This window comes from Rhipicephalus sanguineus, chromosome 11 (genome assembly GCF_013339695.2).
Source record: "Rhipicephalus sanguineus isolate Rsan-2018 chromosome 11, BIME_Rsan_1.4, whole genome shotgun sequence".
NCBI classification, from domain to species: domain Eukaryota; kingdom Metazoa; phylum Arthropoda; class Arachnida; order Ixodida; family Ixodidae; genus Rhipicephalus; species Rhipicephalus sanguineus.
In genome coordinates this window covers 139,045,439-139,064,617 of record NC_051186.1, presented here as the reverse complement: position 1 = coordinate 139,064,617, position 19,179 = coordinate 139,045,439, and the positions used below count along the sequence as shown (strand labels likewise).

General features: G+C 47.6%; 1 protein-coding gene across 1 annotated transcript in view; it reads right to left on the bottom strand.

Annotated features, from left to right (window-relative positions):
• Positions 1-19,179, bottom strand: part of LOC119374759 (beclin 1-associated autophagy-related key regulator) — a 198,422-nt gene that overhangs the window by 31,859 nt on the left and 147,384 nt on the right. The window contains exon 9 of the mRNA XM_049411003.1: positions 13,217-13,387. Coding sequence (XP_049266960.1) covers positions 13,217-13,387 — 171 coding nt within the window. The remainder of the gene's footprint in view (positions 1-13,216; positions 13,388-19,179) is intronic.

Sequence of the window (19,179 nt, the reverse complement as noted above, 5' to 3'; positions counted from 1 at the left end):
ATGTCCATATTTAATTTGTGAGTACAATAAACTGAGCGCGAGAGCATTCATAAAAATATATCTAATTTTGTTATAACAATGAAGCAGCTGTAGTCTTAGATGTCAGCTGCTTGCTTATCAAGCAGTGCGGTGACCACGGAGATTACGGGCGCAATAAAAGCCACCACCGTCGCACGCCCCATTGCAGTGTTCGGATTGTTTGTTCTTAAACGAAGCATTAAGCCCCCGGAACTGAGGCAATAATTAAAAAAAGGGCACCACAACGGTTCATTGTAACGTTGTAGCACTCACAATATCACTTACAAAAGTGCAAGCACCACTTCATTATCATCATCATCAGTTTCGGTGTGAGGCGTCGCTGCAGTTCAGCAGTAGTCGCAGCTTCCGGCTTCTGGTCGCTACAGTCGAACTCCGCTACAACGAACTCCGCTTCAACGAAATTTCCGGTACAACGAAAAATTCTCGATTCCCCGTCAACAGTCCATAGGAGTCAATGCATAAATATGCTCGCCACAACGAACACTTTTTCTGCTGCCGTTCCGCTTCAACGAAATTTGACGATGCCATTCGGGCTCAAAAATTTAATTTACCGTGCAATAAACACAATCTAGGACATTTTGATGCATTTTAGAACATAAAAATGCGAATTCAAAGTCTGAATCGCGTGTTGGAACCACCAGAAACCGCCGCTGTTGACTGAGCATGGGGGCCACCATTGCTTGATAGCGACGGTGATCAAACTGCCCTGCTTTCGCAACTGGCTTGAGTTGCTTCTGAGTCGAAACCAAAGCTCAGTTGTCGACACTGGGGTGCAATCGCGAAACGATAGCTTTTCCGATGCCTTTCCAATACTTTTCGTGCTTTTCGCGCTTCGCTAGTGGTCAGAGCGACGGTACATCCGCCACAACCGCGTTATCGACGCGAGCAGCCGTGGGGTGCAGTCGCGGTATGGTGCCTTTTCCAATGCCAATGCTTTTCGTGCTTGGCCAGAGCGGCTGGTGGTCGGAGCAACAATTCGTCCGCGTTATCAACGGGATCAGCCAGCCGCGAGTGGTGGATAAGAATAGCATAGAATAAGGCGTAAGTCATCGCTCCGCGATAGCACGCCTGCATGACGCCGTTGTCGGCGAATAGCCAGTGTTAGCGTGTTGGTGCAACTGTGCAGTTCGTGTTGCGCGCCCGTGCTTGTTTGATTCGTTCGCGGAAGCCGTTGTTTCTGCGTGCTTTTCAACGTGGCGTCACTATGCATATATGAGAATCGCGTCGTAGCGCTGCTGGGGACGCAAAGGAAGCAGCAGACACTTTTTGAATATTGGAAATAAAAGTTTCACTGTTCTACTAGCTCAGGTCAGCCATATTTTTTTCGATTTCACTACAACGAAATGTTCGCTTCGACGAACATTTTTCCGAGCACCGTCAATTTCGTTGTAGCGGGGTTTGACTGTATTTACGTTTTGTTTGCGTGTGTGTAAATGGTAACCGTGCAACACATTCATTGTTATGAGTTCCCGCCAAGCCTCGTAATGCCATAGAGGTATGGTTGTCACCATAGTAGAGGCAACACCAACGATATGCTTCAAGGTGCTTACAACACTGTGAAAAAAGTTACTCAGAGGCCGACAACGGCAACCCAGCAATACTGCCAACCAAGGCAGAAGCACTTCTGACAGTGCGCCGGAGGATTTGACTTTGAATCCACTGGAATAAATAGTGGTTTTCTACGCCTGAGGACAGCATCATATACAAGTTCTGTACTGCTGCTTACAGATATTCAGTGCCGTACGCGACTACACATTTCGCAATGAATGTACTCTGCGTGCGTCATTGTGTTTTATCATGTTGGCAGATTTAAAAATAGATGCGTCTTATATGTCATTTTTTCCCGTGAAAGCCGTAAAAAGTAGGGGGTGCGTCTTATACGAAGGTGCGACTTAAACACTGGAAAATACAGTACTTACATTCATTTCTGAGAACTCTCACATCAATTTTCAATTTCAGCAGGGAACAAACTGTTATTGCAAACTTCAAAGTCACTTCTTTTTTTAAAAGTGCTTCAGCTTCCCTTTAAGGGGGAACGTGGCAATGAAAACTATCTTTATTATTTATGGAGATAAAGTGATGAAACTTGGCATGCAGATGTGATATGTTGTGCTGATAGCATAACTGAAATCGGTTTTCAGCCATCTTTTGTAGTTTTTGAGTTACGGCATTTGATAGACTCTCATTGTAATCCCAAAATTATTTAATGAATTAGACATAAGTTCTTCAAGGTTTTTTTCACAAGGATATTCACAAGGGCCCATTCTGTGCCGTAAAGCTATTGGTTTATTTTTTATTATTCAAATAAGCAGACACAAACATTTGTGAAATTTCTTATACATATTGTCTTACTAACAACAGTTACAAAAAGCCAGTTATAAAAATCTGTATGTCGTGCAGACAAATATGGACAGCTTTACGGCACTTGCCAATGTCTCAGAATCTAAGTGCAGAAAACAGAATGGTTATATCTTTATTTGTTGTGAAATGGCACAGGGATGACTGACAGCAACTGTTCAAAAAATGAAAGCTGAGAAAATGGAGCTCAAAGGAAATGGAGCTAAAAAATAAGAAAATGGAACTCGGAAGGAAGGTGGTTTTATTTTTCATTGGAGAAATGCAGCTTTGCGGCTACCTTGAGCTCTGTCTGTCTTCTTTATGATGAAACCAATATGGTGGCACTTTGTCAAGGGAAAACTGCAGATTTGCATTTTCTAAAGCCCAATTTTCTCATAGTTTTTGATGACAGCATACTAGTAAAATGCTTTTTTTTTTTTCAATTTCTACTGCTTATTTTGGTCTAATATTTCACCATGATGCAAAACATGGTCTCGGGATTGCAGAAAAATATAAATTGAAAAATTGAACACTTTGACCAAATTTACCATTCCCATTGCCACGTCCCCCCTTAAAGGTTAAATGCAAGGAAATTTGACTTGGGCAGAATCGGCTGGGAATGCATAGGATTTACTGCGAACGATAATGACAAGGAAAAATCTTGCAGCTGCGTATTTATTTTATAATAAGTGCTCTAATTGCCAGCTGGCAGAAACAACGCAGAGCTCTGATGGTGTGCCCAGGCAAATCGGACACAACTGGAAACGACACAAATCCCAGCCCGCCGCCGCTCGTAAACAGAACTCCCTGCAGCCACATCTCTTCCTGTTCTGTGTTGATGCCCATCTACAAACGGCTGAAGGGTTTTTCACTCTTTTGTAGTATGATGCCAACAAAATGCATGGCTGCGGGCTGCTTGAACACACATGCCACAACTGGGACCAGCTTTCATGCCTTTCCGAAAAGTGTGGGCTCTGAAAGCTGTGGGTTATCACAGCGAGGTGAAATGAATGGGAGCCATCAGAGTGCTCTGCACGACCAGTCACCCAAATTCCATTGAAAATGAAATTAATGTTCAAGCCTGATCCAGTGCCTTCAATATTCAGCCACTGCAAAACCCAACAGTGGGAATCCCCAACCAGCATTCAAGAAGCACTGGCGATAAGAGGTACAGTAAAATCTCGTTAATTCGACCCCCGTTAATTCGGAATTTCGGTTAATTCGGACGTGGCGTCTGGTCCCGTCCAAAATGTGCATTGTTCTATGGCTGAGAACTCTCATTAATTCGGACAGATTCGAGCGCGCTTCGGTTAATTCGAACTCCCGACCGAGGTCGGGTCGAGACGGGCAGCGGATACCGCCACGGCCGCGGTTCGGATATAATTCGGATTCGCAGCCGAAATAGACGGCGCATCTAACAACTTCGAGATCGGATTATGGCCTCCGAGATTTAAAACGAGGTAACGAGATCGGATTATGGCCTCCGAGATTTAAAACGAGCTTTGCATCTCGGAGGCACATACACAATGAAAGGCAATGCATCGCTACTGTCATCAGCAACAGGCAACATGGCGACGGTCCGTCCGCGTTTTGCGTTTTCAACGCGATCAGCCAGCCACGAGTGGTGGATGATAAGAATAGCATAGAATATGGCATAAGGCATCGTTCCGCGATAGCACCCCTGGTGTTCCGCAACGTGCGCGGTGAAGCGTTGTGCAGGCCTGGCGTTCTGGACTTTCCGCACGCCTTTCTACGTACGAGCCGTGCAACATTATCAACACTGACGAGACAGCGCTGTTCTTTAAGGCTCTGCCTGACAAGACGATCGTGTTTAAGGGGGACCCGTGCGTCGGCGGGAAACGGAGTAGAGAGCGGGTGACGGTTCTGGCTACGAACATGACCGGCACAGAGTAGCTGCCGCAGCTGGTGATCGGAAAGGCTGCGAAGCCAACATGTTTTAAGAACATTAAGCAGCTGCCTGTCGACTACCGCTTTAATAGAAAGGCTTGGATGACGGCCGAAATATTCCAAGCCTGGCTGCGTCAGCTAGACCGCCGCTTTGCGGCACAGTGTGCGCGGACAGCCACCTTCAGGAACTTACCAAATTGTGATTTCCTTGCACGTTGCCTCCGCGAAGCAAACCGCGATCACCGACTTCTTTAAGAAATAAAAGTCTGGTGGTGGCGGAAACATTTTTCTAGTGTTTTGATCGTACTCGCGATAATTCGAACCCTCGGTTAATTCGGACATTCTGTCTGGTCCCGTGAAGTCCGAATTAACGGGGTTTTACTGTATTTGTATTTCCTATCTTAAGCGACACTAAAAGAATCGCTGTGTGCCACCCGTACATACAGAACAATGCTTAGATCGTAAGGAATGCAGTGGCAAGTGTTGAAGCTGTCCCTATTTCCTACGGGCAGTGCACGCTGTCGACGGGTATCGAGGTGCTTGATGACAACCAGGCTGACCATGGGAGGTGCTCGCCGATGACGAAGCTGATGAACAGCAGCATGAGTGACAAACAGATGGGAGATAACACTTTGGGGCGCGGCCGTGATGCACATACTTGCGGAGCACAGAACCTATGATTCGCCCGAATCGGCTGTGCTGGGATCTACATCACTTCTGGTCAGCTGTAATGACGTCTCTTTTTCTGGTTTCGATATCAAAAATAGCATTGTTGGTCAGTTTTTTGTTCTTCGGTAACCACTTGCACTTCGAAGGCCACATCTGGCTGGCAGCATTATCTCCACCTAGATTGCCTAATAGGCTTTTTATAGAGTGCGAACTTTCGTTGCAGTTGGCCTTTAAGTAATGTTGTGTCATAGCTATACACAGCCGTTTGAACGAAGTTTAGGTAAAAATGCCGCGAATGCAGCCATTGTGCAGCATGTGCTGTGGCATTCCTCTGTGGTGACGTTTTCGTGTGCCACATCTACTGCCACTGCCAGTACCGCAAGGTAGAACTGCGTAGTTTCTCTGTTAACGCACCATGTCCACAGTGTGGTGAACGACCACGTGTCATTGCAGACTATCTCACAGGAGTGCAGTGGACACCCCGCCAACCTTCCCGTTGGCGGGGTGTCCACTGCATCTCACCACAACCAGGCCGCTGCATCTCACCACAATGCTTGCAGTACAGCAGCCCTACCCGGGGCCGTTCCGTAAGCCCATATCCAGAAAACTAAGGGCAGCAACTGATGGAGGTGCGGTTGCTGTATGACGAAACGTCAAAGATCCTCCGCCACTGTCGACAATGATTCGGGAATCACCAGATATCAGCTCACTGCCTACCAGATAGAGCCTTCATGAGGGCATTTCACCAAAGCAAGACCTGACAACATGACGAAGCAACATCGGAGAAAGTCGATGCAGCCGTGATCCGACGCCATGACCTAACTGTAACGCAAGACAACGAACCACTGACCTCGACATGATTATTAATGGCCACAATGTCACCGCTCTGGTCTACACCGGAGCCAACTACTCCATCTTCAGTGGCCCATTCGCCACCAAGCTGAAGAAAGTTAGGACTACGTGAAAAGGCCCTCAAATCCGAATGGCTGGAGGACACTTGATAATGCCAACAGGAACATGCCCGGGAAGAGTCACTGTTCATGACCTGACTTACTCTGCAAAATTTGTCATCTTGAAAGAATGCTCCTGAGATGTAATTCTCGGTATGGACTTCTTAAGCCAGCATTGTGCTGTCATTGACCTGAGATCCGAGTTAACAGTATCCCCAGAATGAGTGTTACCACAACACACACACATGGCAGGAGACCGTACCTCAATCGTGCTCGAAGACCAGGTCACTACTCCGCCTCACTCTAGCATCGTTATTTCTGTCAGCACTGAGAAATCTGCAGATACAGAAGGTGTCATCGAGGGCAACCAGAACCTGTTGGTCAATTGCGAGACTCGCGTTGCAACAGGCATAGCCGAGCTGCGTGGGGGGAAAGAGAAAGTGATGCTGACCCGTTTCAGCCATGAATACAAGCACGTCAGCAAAGGCACAACAGTCACCTACATAAAAAACATTGTGGAAGCCAGCAACCCTTTTACCCTCACAGATTCTACCGATCCTACTCCGATGACCCACGTTTCTGAATCAGCTTTCGATGTTAATCCAAGTCTTCCCAGGCATGAGCAAGAACAGCTCAAAGAACTGCTCCGGCAATACAGGGACTGCTTCTCATCGTCGTTATCAAGAATTAGAGCACTGTTGCTAAGCACCACATTATAACTAAAGGATATGTTCGACCACTCCATCAGAGCCCATACCGAGTTTGTGCACATGAAAGTGAGGCCATAAAACTACAAGTAGATGAAATGCTGCAAGATTAAATAATACAGACATCAAAGAGTCCATGGGCATCAGCCGTGGTATTAGTGAAGACAAAGGATGGATCCCTGCAGTTCTGCATCGATTATCATCGTTTGAACAAGATTAGGAAGAAGGACATCTACCCACTGCTATGGATAGATGACGCATTGGATCGGCTGCACAATGCAAGGTACTTCTTGTCAAGGGAGTTGACGGTGGGCTATTGGCAAATTGAAGTCGACGAGAGGGATTGAGAAAAAACCGCCTTCCTCACGCCAGATGGCCTGTTTCAGTTTAAGGTCATGCCGTTTGGGCTTCGCTTGGCACCAGCACCGTTCCAATGTGTAATGAACACAGTACTGGCAGGCCTAAAGCGGCAGTCCCGTCCCGTCTACTTGGATGATGTCGTCGTGTTTTCTGAAAACTTTCGCGATGACCTTAGGTGGCTTGAGACAGTGTTACAGGCCATTAAGTCACCTGGGCTTACGCTCAAACCTGGAAAGTGCCATTTCGCGCACTACACTTTCTAGAACATGTCATCAGCCACTCTGGAGTTTGTTCAGACCTTTAGAACACTGCAGCCATTGCAAACTTCCCTCAGCCCAGCAACAAAAAGTCAGTGCGCCGGTTTCTTTGTCTTGTGCCTATTATCAACACTTCGTGAAGGACTTCTCCCGCATCGATGCACCACTGACAGTTCTGATGAAATCAGACGTGGACTTCAAGTGCGAAAGCCCCACAGATCGAAGCATTTGAGGAGCTAAAGCGACGACTGCAGTCGCTGCCCATTCTTTCTCACTTCGACGAACAAGCTGAAACTGAAATTCACACCGACACAAGCAGTGTGGACTTGGCACCATGCTTGTACACAGAAGAGATGGTTTCGAAAGGGTCATCGCCTGTCAGCCAATCGCTATCAAAAGCTGAAGCCAACTATTCAACGACGGAAAAGGAATGCCTTGCCATCAATTAGGCCACCTCAAAGTTTCGCCCCTACTTGTACGGCAGACCTCTCAAAGTGGTCAGCGATAATCAGACCTTGTGTTGGCTGGCAAGCCTAAAAAACCCTTTCGGTCGCCTCACACGGTGGAGGCTCGGACTCCACGAATTTGACTTCACCGCAGTCTACAAGTGCACACGGAAACACTCAGATGCCGGCTGCTTGTCTTGTGCTTCTGATGATCCACCGCCGCAAGACAATCAGGATGAAGACACCTTTCTGAGAACAGTAAGCACAGACGACTTCGCTGAACAACAGCGGACTGATCCACAACTACGTAGCCTTGTGGAGTACCTAGAAGGCAAGACCGATCTTGTCCCGACAGCATTCAGACGTGGGTTGTCTTTGTTCTGCTTGTAAAACGGCATACTCGCAAAGAAGAACTTCTCACCGTGCAAACTACCTTCTCGTTGTGCCCACGGTGCTGCATCCAGACATTCTGCAGGCCCTGCATGACGACGCAACTGCTGGTCGCCTAGGCTGCTCACGTACCCTCATGACGATTCAGGAGAAATACTGACTGTGCCTGAACGCCGATGACGCCCATTACGTCCAAACATGCCAGGACTGTCAGCACCACAAGACACCGCTGCCAAGACCAGTAGGATTCTTACAACCGATCGAGACACCTTACTGACCTTTCCAGCAGATCAGGATGGACTTTTTGGGGCCTTTTCCGATGCCAATCTCCAGTAACAAGTGGATTGTCGTCGCTTCAAACTACCTCACCCACAACGCCGACACAAGAGCCCTGCCCAAAGGCAGTGACGTTGAGGTAGCGAAGTACTTCATACGCATCATCCTGCTGAGACACGGTGACCCAGAAGTCCTCATCGCCGACAGAGGGACAGCTTTTATGGCGGATCCAACCAGGATTGCAGCTAGCGGCTATACTGCGCCTAACTGGCTACTTTACAACCCTGTCTGGCGTCAAATATTTCAGGTTGGTGCCATGGCTACCTTGAACTTCTATTTTGGTGCGTTTACTAGCCATTTTTCTTATTATTTACAGATAAAAAAGAATAACCATTGTTTCCAAGAATTTCTGCCGTGTTGTGCGATGCGCACACATTTCCCCCGCCAGCGGGCTCGTGTGTGTCAAGGCACCCAACATGTGGTGTGGCTAGCACACTACCAACACTGCCCGCCATCTATTATGATGGTGCGCACTAGTTTTTAATGCTGAAGTACAGCGCGTGTTCTCGTGTGAACTTGACAATAAATATATCTGCAACAAAATGAAGCCGGACTTTGTACATATTAAACTAGATTTCGCTGCTTGAAACTGGACCGGTATTATGTCAACTCTATAGTTATCAATTTCGGTCTACGGCTTTGAGGAAAAACAGGTTCCACGTTTAATGTTCCTTTTGAGTTTTGGGCCAACAGCTCACTTGGCCCAAAATTACTTTGGCAAGAACTCTATCTATTGCAGATAATGTGCACGCAGGCGCACTGAACTTATAATCATTTGTCAGTTTATTTGCAACTTATCAGTGGCTTGAAAGGCCAGCAAGAAGGAAGATACTGTGCTCTTCATTTTATGTTTTTGCTTATTCAAGAATATTTATTTATTGTCCAATAATAAGAACTCTATTCAGTATAACTTTTGTTCTATTTGGCTACAATTTGGCACTAAATTTACACTTTCTGAAAAAAAGCGATCAAGGGTCCCTTTCACGCGTTTCGCGAGCACGCGTTTCAGAACACGGTGCTCAACGTTGTCCATCAGATCGCAACTGCCCGGTTCGGAGCACAAGCACATAAGCAGCGTGTCGACAGCTGCGAGAGCTGCTCTGGCGGTCCCAGGCTGAGGCGCACCAATGTCATCACCTTCGCTGTCCGAGAACTGCTATCTGCGGCCGTTCTCTTTTCAGAAACGCTAGCGGCGAGTTCATCGGTGGTGAGCTCCTCCGTTGCGATGAGGTCGTGGTCCGCCAGGGCAAAGTCCAGATAATCCAACCCGCTTGGGACAAGGTTTGCATTGCCCGCGGCCTCCCACAGCTGCCCCAAGCTCATCACTGCCGCAGCACCATCCGCTGCAGCAGCATCGATGTCTGCTTCTGCTGTTATTTCTTCTTCCCCACGAAAAACTTGCTTTCTCGAAACAGTGAAGAATGGTCTCAGACTTCACGTCCCACCAGGTTCCACTTGCGAAAAATACTGCCTTTACTATCGGCACATTCAGGTCGACAGCGTTGTCGGCTGTACGGATGTCAATGAGCAGACGCTCGATGATACGGCAGCGATAATGCACTTTGAAGTTTGCTACCACTCCCTGGTCCATCAGCTGCATCTTGGCGGTTGTGTTCGGAGGCGGAAAAAGTACCTCGACAGCGCTCAGATGTGCGTTAACATGATGTGCGCTGCAAGTGTCCAGCAAGAGCAGCACTTTGCGCTTCTTCGCGGACATTTCCTTATCAAAGTCTGTCAGCCACTTCCGGAATATCTCCCCCGTCATCCACGCCTTTGTGTTGTGTGTGTACACGACAGGCATTGACAGCACCTTGGCGAAGCCCCGCGGTGTTTTGGGCTTGCCGATGACCAATAGCGGCCACTTGTCAGAGCCGTCCATGTTCACGCACACCAACACTGTGATGCGATTTTTGCTGTCCCCCCCCCCCCACGCACTTATCAGTCTTCGCCGCGAGAGTTTTCGCAGGCAACAGCTGAAAGAGCAGACCCGTCTCATCAGCGTTGCAAATATTTCTTTCAGTGTATGTCTCCAGAATGTGGCTCCTGTGCTTCGCCATCCAACGCTGGAGACCATCCTCGTCAACGGATGCAGGTTCACCGACAATGCTCTTGCATGTGATCCCATGGCGGTCTTTAAATCGCTGCAACCATCCGTTGCCTGGGTTGAAGTTCTCGTGGTCGAGAGCAAACCCAGAAGTTTGGCCTGCGCTAGCGGGATCGGCCCATTGAGCGGGACGTTCTTGGCACGAGCGCTACAAACCATTTGTAGAGCGCCGCTTCAACATCTCCGTAAGTGGCAGCGCGGATCTGCTTCTATTCACCGCTGCCAACGTCGTCGTCCAAGACGGCACCAATTTTGCTTGCATTTTTTATGATTGTCGCCAAAGTCGACTGTGCTATGCCGTACTTCCGCACAATGTCGGTCTTCTTAATTTTCTGCCGAACTTCATCCAAAATGGCACGTTTCACTTTTAGAGAGAGCACTTATCGTTTGGTCGTCGAGGAGGTGGTCGTTCCAGGTTTCGCTTGACTTGACATTGTCGTAAAGTTCGCCGATGCACATGGGCAGGCCTAGCTGCAACCGCGGCAAGTCCAAGCGCGCTGCGATAATTCGCTTTTCACGAGTGAATAGAGGCAGCACGAGCGAACAAATGCTTCTGCTGCTCAACCGTGGTCAAGTCCAAGCGTGCTGCGATAATCCACTTTTCACCTGTGAACAGAGACACAGCACAACATGCGCGAACAAGTGCTTCTGCTGCTAAGACTGAACTGACTGAACACCACGGAAGAAAGAACGGCTTTGCGTGTGACAGGTTTGCGCGGAGCCGCTGGCGGAGCGCTACAGCCAGGCTTAGGTAGGCCTAGCTGGTGGCGCGATGCCGTGGAAGAAAAGCAATTTAGGAGCGCACCAACTAGCATCGCTTTTTCACCAAAATGAGCTGCCCCCACGACCTCCTCTCTCAAGAGAAGAGTACGCCATGAAACGAGATAAGATCGCGGCGGTCTGCCAGCCTGGCACTGGAAAAAAGAATGGGAAGCGTTTGCGAGACGGCTACTGGGCGACCGCGTGGTGCGGTGAAGCAAGCTTTCGGTTTTTCGGCCTAGTTGATTCACACGAAAGCTCAAAAGGTGGTTTGATAGATTTTTTTTTGTTGTTCTCAACAAAAAACTTCGCTATATCCACTGAGTCGCATTTTTTTACTTCGTTAAAAGTGGACTTAAAAAAGTTTCGCTTTTTGAGCACACAAAAGAACGAAAAACGAACGACGCGTCCCTGTTCTTTTGTGCGCTCAAAAAGTGAAACATGAATTACCAACATGCCCATGCATACGCTCTCTCAAGGACTTAAAAGGCATTGAAAATGCGGAAATTGGGACAGGAAATCAAGATCACTTCGTTATAACCACTATTTCGCTGTAAGTGGGTTCGTTATAAATGGGCTACACTGTAGTTGTTCATTTTGCATACTGCAAAATTTCGAATAATATAAATTTGTGTCAAAGCAAATTCGAATACCGTAATATTTGTTCGAATATTCGAAGTGCCCGAATATTTGCCCATCCCTAATCAAGCGCCAGCAAAAGACCGACAGGTGTCATTGTGACCTTCGACGAAGCCATGTAGAATACCAGCCAGGCGACTGTGTTTGGGTCTGGATGCCAATCTGTCGACGGGGACTCAGTGAGAAACTTCTTCAGCGATACTTCAGGCCATACAAAATGCTTTGAAGTCTCGGTGCTCTGGACTATGAGGTCATACTAGACAGCGTTACGAACCCTCAGTGGTGCCTGAAGTCGTCCTTGTTGTGCACCTGTAAGTCGTTTTCTACGTGTGAGCGTACCTGAGGACTCTACATTTTGCTTTCTTAGTTATTGCGCTCTTTTTGTGTATGCATCTTCTTTTTCGCTACCATGTCCTGTTTTAAGCATAGCGGCAATGCTTTTTCAAAGGGGGGCAATGTTAGACGCGCTTCTTTTCTATTTATGTAACCAGCCCCTTACTGCCTCTGGCAGGTTGCATCGGGATGTCTCGGAACATTCTCGCTTATTTCAGAACCTTTGACAAGATTGTGCATGCAGTGCAAACAATAGAGTTTTTTCTAGAGTTAACACGAGCACACTGGAAGGTTCGATAAGGGATGTATAAAAGCCGACGCATTTCACAGATGAGCAGATTATTCGCTGACTGCTGATATCATTCCCTTTGAGTGTCATTCTTTTTTCTGGGCACAATTTCGTCCAATAAAGAGTTTGATCATTACCTGTTACGATTTTCTTCATTGTCACAACCACATAACAATATGCATTGTGCAATTCCATATGACTTCGACAATTTAGCGATAGCAAAACAAAGCCATGTGTCGTTGAATCACGCATTACGTGTGGTGATGCAAAGGTTGTGCAGGTGAGGGCACCAATCATGCTCCTGTACTTGTCTCTGCACCTCTCTGCGCGCCCCCACAAGTATTTACCGACTCTTTTGAGGTACGGTGCATCCAACGTGGCTGCTGTTAGAGCAACGATGCAGGACAGTGCTGTGCTCAAGTGCATACTCAATAGTCTTTAATGGCAGGCATGTAACTTGCACGTGCCACTGTGCTGCCTCGCAAAACAATGAACATGTTATGCCATGACTGCTGGCACTGTGATGGTAAGCTCCGAGTGTGATCAACAAGTGTAAAGAAAAAGAGATGAGATTTTGGGGGCAGAAAATGAATAGGATGATTATCACGTGAATACCATCACATTTGCACAGCATTAGTCAATGAGATTTGCAAAATTGCGGTGTGAAGGTTCTAATGAAAGCCCAGTCATTACCGGATATTGCCCTGGTGCTGTACCAGGAGTGCAAGATTGCGCAGCGTGGTCCTGGGTCGTAGCAGGGGCGGTTCCAAGCCTTGGGATGCACAAAGATGCAACACGTTGCTGTTGAGCCGAGCCACCAGGTTGCGGAAGTCCTCCTCACTCTCGTCTCGGGCACCAAACTGGCTGCAGGGAGCAAACAAGCCACTGCTGCCAAACAAATACGGTTTATTTTATTATGCAAGAACCTTGAAGGCCAAATGCATCAAAAGGTACAGACAGGTTTGGCGACAACAAAGTTACACATTTCACAGGTGCCAAGATCAGTGCATGGTTTTATGCGACTTTGTTCGTCCTCGTCTCGAAAATTTCACGCAGCTGTTTTATCAATAAAATGCATTGGGTAGACACAACAATGACAGGGGTGAGACGGCTGAAATTGATTTGGGAGCAGTTTTTGGAGCAGCAAAATTTTGATTTTGGAGCAGAAGAACCCTGATTTGGAGCAGTTAGCGGAATTTTTGTGCCATCTTAGGAGCTTGCAAAACAGATTTGTAGCAACTTGGGGGGACAAGTGCATACTTAAATTCGCCTAGGATAGACGTAACACTGAAGCACCTTTTGGAGAATGTATCACCAGTTATCAACTATACTACCTCTGTAAATACTATGCGACCTATCTAGCCCGACTAAGAAACGCATGAAATAATTGAAAAAAATAAAAGGTTCTGCAAACTACGTTCACTTCATAAAAATGTGAAAAAAAAAATGTGATTGCACAAGAATTGCAGTTACATAGCAGTAGGCCTTTTTAAGATCAGTGATATACTTTAGCAGATTACTGCTTTGGCTTTTATTGCGATAGCAATTATATGGACATTCTGAACAGGTTTCTGCTGTCGTAATCGCAGTCATGTTCCGTATAAAGTCCAAATCGATAACATCCCCCGCGAATATAATGTTTTACCCTTGGGTAAAAGCGCGCGAGAGAGGGTGACGAACGCGGCTGAGGCAGAGATGGAAAGAGCCAACCGATCCCTGTTGCACGGAGGGCGCATGCAATAACATAACGCTGCATGCCAGGCCTGCCGTTGATTGCTATTCATGCAGAGAGGAAACACGCTGCCCGTCTTGAAGGAGCATGAAGAAACGTGAGGGAAGGGGGGGGGGGGGTGTCAATGGAGCAGCAACTGTGGAGTCTGGACTTTTGACTTTAATTAAAGGGTGCGGTCGCCATCGCTGGCGCACGCGCTATCTCGGCTGGCATCACAGACAGACGGCTTGTATACCCTTCTAAGTGCTGTGATCTCAACGCTTCTCTCCTTTGAGCAGCCGTATTTTCTTACACAAGCGTTTTGTAGTTACGCGAGATCGGATCCATAAGTGCTAGTAAGCTGCCAGCCTTACTTCGTATAATATTACAATTTGATGCTATCGCATTCATTGCTTCACTTGTGGTGAAACTGACTTTTTTTGTAGATCTGCTTATTTAGCTTTTCAAGCTTCTCCAGAGCTTCCTGTAGGTCAGTGTTTGTAAGGAGGACATCACAATAAGCGCATTCAGCTCGGCTACGCGGCTGGCATAGCGTCAAACCTACTGCACGCTTTATACAGGCGAGAACAAAGGCTACCACTGTTTGCTGCCCCCTCGTGCGGGACCGCATTCGAGAGCGCGGCGCGGTCACCAAGATACCTTGCCGCATTGCCTATCTCATAAAGCTATCTTGCACTGACTATCGCATACGGTACTGCGAGCATAGTGCTGTTGTAAGTGTACTGCACGCTTTTATTGGGGAATGACACAAAGGCGCTTCCCATCAGTCCGCTGCCGGCTTCGGCATGAAAAACCGCTAGAGCATCACGGAGACGCACCGCATGCAGGAAGCTAGTTGACGCCGCGTTAATGCAACAAGGGTGATGCCTCTCCTGTGCACGGTATGGGTCGTAACGGCACAAACACTCCCAGAGCAAACATGCGCTTAGGTGACCACACGCAGCAGCGTCGGCGCTAAAACCATTGCAACCGGAGGAACACGCTATGCACAACGAAGAACTTGAGAGCCATTCCCGCTACACAACTTGATAGCGCCAGAAGACACAGCCTAGCGAGCAGCAGCAGCACGCTCGGGGCACGGCAGAACATTTTTGGGGCGCCACGCATATTTACAACAACCCAGAGGAGGTTATGGCGGCATCATGGGAGCCCTCATTAGAAAGGTGCACAGAAACACGGTTGGGCGTGTCTACGCGTTTTGCGAACGTCTCATTTTCTTGGCATCCCAGGCGCTGCTCTAGGCACAACTTCGAAGATCATGTTGTCAACTCAGCCTTTTTTCCCAACGTAGCTGACGTGGTCATCAAAATTCTGGCTTTCGAGATTTTCATGTTTCTGGAGCAGCTTGGCGCAGGAAAACGGAATTGTATGCGCAGCTGTCTCACCACTGCATTGATGTACAGTAGAACCCCGCTGATATGTTTTTGAAGGGACCATAGGAAATAAACGTAAGAGACGGGAAACGCAAGAGCCGAAAAACAGGAAAAACGACAAAATATTTAGTGATACAGAATTTTATTTCAATGCTTACGCGTGAAAAAACCGTGCAACGTTGCCTGGTGCTTTTACTCATGTCCAAGCAGCACGTAAAGTTTTTCGAGCGCCTGCAGTCTCACATCCTTTTCATAAATCTAGTGCCACCACGGCTGACACCTGACAAGTGATCGCTTAGATACCTTCGCGAGATTGTCGGCGGTTGCGTTGGCGTCGCCGAGCGATACTGTAGGACCACTGGCATAGTGTCGGACCACCGTGGCTTGTAGTAAACGGTCGAACGCCTTGCGAAAGTAGAAGTACCCCGAAAGCGGCTCCACCAACTCCTAAACTTCGTCACTAATGCACACATTAGTGTGCATTAATGACGTGGCTGAGTGCGCTAATGCACACATTAGTGTGCATTAGCGCACTCAGCCACGGTCTAGTCGACGGATAGAAACGCGGAGCTGGGGACGGCGTCATCCACAGAAATGTAATCAACGTATGTGATCTTTTTAGCACCAACAGCTGTAGGCGTGAAAGAACTAAGCACACGCAAGCACAACCACGTGAACTATAACCCAGCTCGAACAACTCCGACAAATAAACACCAACGCGATGGAGGCCTTGCTTTCGCAAGTAATTATGTCATAGACGCCATCTTTGCAATACAAATCTCAAAGACTATGTTTTTGTCATAAGTAAATGCCAACCTCGAAGGCCTTGCTTTTGCGAGCACTTACGTCATAGACGCCATCTTTGCAATACGAATCTCGAAAGCTATGCTTTTGTTTGTGCCAACCGAAAGAATCTGTCGCTTGCACCTCTCATGCGGCAAATGTTACGGTTAAACCAGGCCAAGCTGCGTGAAAAGTAACCATGGCCGCTCTCTTAGGTACTCACTCGGTCGGCTCGGCGCACACTTCGCAACGGTCAAACTCCGCTACAATGAACTCCGTTTCAACAAAATTTCCGGTACAATGAAAAATTCTCGGTTCCCCGTCAACAGTCCATAGGAGTCAATGCATAAATATGCTCCCCACAACGAACATTTTTTCTGCTGCCGTTCCGCTTCAACGAAATTTACCATGCCATTCCGGGCTCAAAAATTTAATTTACTGTGCAATAAACACAATCTTGCACATTTTGATGCATTTTAGAACATAAAAATATGAATTCAAAGTCTAAATCGCGTGTTGGCACCTCCAGAAACCGCCGCTGTTGATTGAGTATGGGGGCCGCCATTCCTTGATAGCAACGGCGATCGGACTGCCCTGCTTTCGCAACTGGCTTGAGTTGCTTCTTAGTCGCAGACAATCCAACGCCAAAGCTCAGTTGTCTACATTGAGGCGCAATCGCGTACTTTCCTTTTCCCTATGCCTTTTCCGATGCCTTTCCAATGTTTTCATGCTTTTCGCGCTTCGCTAGTGGTCAAAGCGATGATACATCCGCGTTATCATCGCGAGCAGCCCTGGGGTGCAGTCGCGGAACAATGCCTTTTCCAATGCCAATGCTTTTCGCGCTTGGCCAGTGCGACCGGTGCATAACCGGTGGTCGGAGCAACAATTCGTCCACGTTATCAACGGGATCAGCCAGCTGCGAGTGGTGGATAAGAATAGCATAGAATAAGGCGTAAGTCATCGCTCCGCGATAGCACGCCTGCATCTCGCCGTTGTCGGCGAACAGCTTGTGTTAGCGTATTAGTGCAACTGTGCAGTTCGTGTTGCGCGCCCGTGCCTCTGTTTGGTTCGTTCGCGGAAGCCGCGAACGTTGTTTCTGCGTGCTTTTCAACGTGGCGTTGCTATGCATATATGAGAATCGCGTCGTGACGCTGCTGGGGACGCAAAGGAAGCAGCAGACACTTTTTGAATTTTGGAAATAAAAGTTTCTCTGTTCTACTAGCTCAGGTCAGCCATATTTTTTTCGATTTCACTAAAACGAAATGTTCGCTTCAACGAACATTTTTCCGAGCACCGTCAATTTCGTTGTAGCGGGGTTTGACTGTATCATACAGGAACGGTCCCACAGTTACGACGTAACAGCGGGGTTCCCAATAGATTGTACCCTATGGGGGCTGTGCCGGGACCGGCGGAAAATGACGTAACAGCCAGGAAAACGCATCAGAAAGGAACGTAGCAGCGGGGTTCTACTGTACAAGTTATTTAAAGCATGCTTTGAAGACGCGCCATTTGTTAAAGCCTTTGCTCCAACACCGAGCTGAAGGTGGCAGTTTTAGGTCACAGTGATGATGATGATATATGTTGTTTAATGGCACAAGGGCCATTGATGGCCAAATAGCGCCAGGAAATGGTGTCGGATGGGAACAATGATGATGTTTAGTGGCTGTATAAGAGCCTAAGATTCTGCGCACTAAAGATGCATAAAACATATATGTATTAAAATCATGAAAGTGGAGTGAAGCGTGCATGGTGAAGGTGAGTTCTAGGTAATCATGACGCTAAAATACAGAAGTGTTGTATTAGCACAGTTGCCTCGTCAGTGCCCTTGGTCCCAAGGGCCTGGAGGCAGGTGCTCTCTTTGATGTAGCATACGCAGCAGCAGCCTCCCTTATGAGGCCGTGCCAGCGATCACCTGCGTAGATGACATGAAAAGTATGTACGTCCTTTAAAAATGCATTCAATTTATCATATTTAAAAAGAGGTTCTCTACCTATGATCATCGCTGGATGAAGGGGTATGTGTTGCTTGAACGCCAGTGGAAAGTGTCTTTTTCTGTAGGCCTCTAGCTCAGAGCATTCAAGGAGTATGTGATGTACAGTAAGTGGATGGCCACATCTGTCACAGCTGGGTGGGTCACCACCGGACGAAAGGTGTGTGTGTGTGTGTGCTGTGTGTGTGTCCTATTCTAAGCCGACAGAGAGTGACCTCTGTACGGCGTGTTTTTGATGCAGGTGGCCAGTTACCGAGGTATGGTTTGATCAGGTGTAACTTGTTATGCGTTTGTAGATCCCATAACTTCTGCCAGTAAGCCCTGAGCTTTCTCCGTATGTTTGGTTTTAGGTCCATTACGGGGACAGCAACTGAAGAGTTGGCAGCCTTAGGTTGGTTGATGTGGCCAGCTGGTCAGCAAACACATTTCCTTCGATGTCGCGGTGCCCTGGCACCCAGCACACAACAATATGTTGCTTGGACGTGTACGCCGCGCAGAGTATTGTAGAGGGACATAATTACAGGGTTTCTATGTTTTTTCAGATTTTTCAAAGCTTTCACGACACTCAAGGAGTCAATGTATATAACTACCCTTGGTGTATTCAATTCTTTAATGTGCTTAACGGCTACAAATAATGCGTAAGCCTCGGCTGTGAAAATGCTTGTGCTAGTGGGTAGAACGCCGGCATCCGAGAAAGATGGGCCAACCGCTGCATATGACATGCCAGCATGGGACTTGGATGCATCAGTATAATATTCTGGGCAGTCATATTTATGTT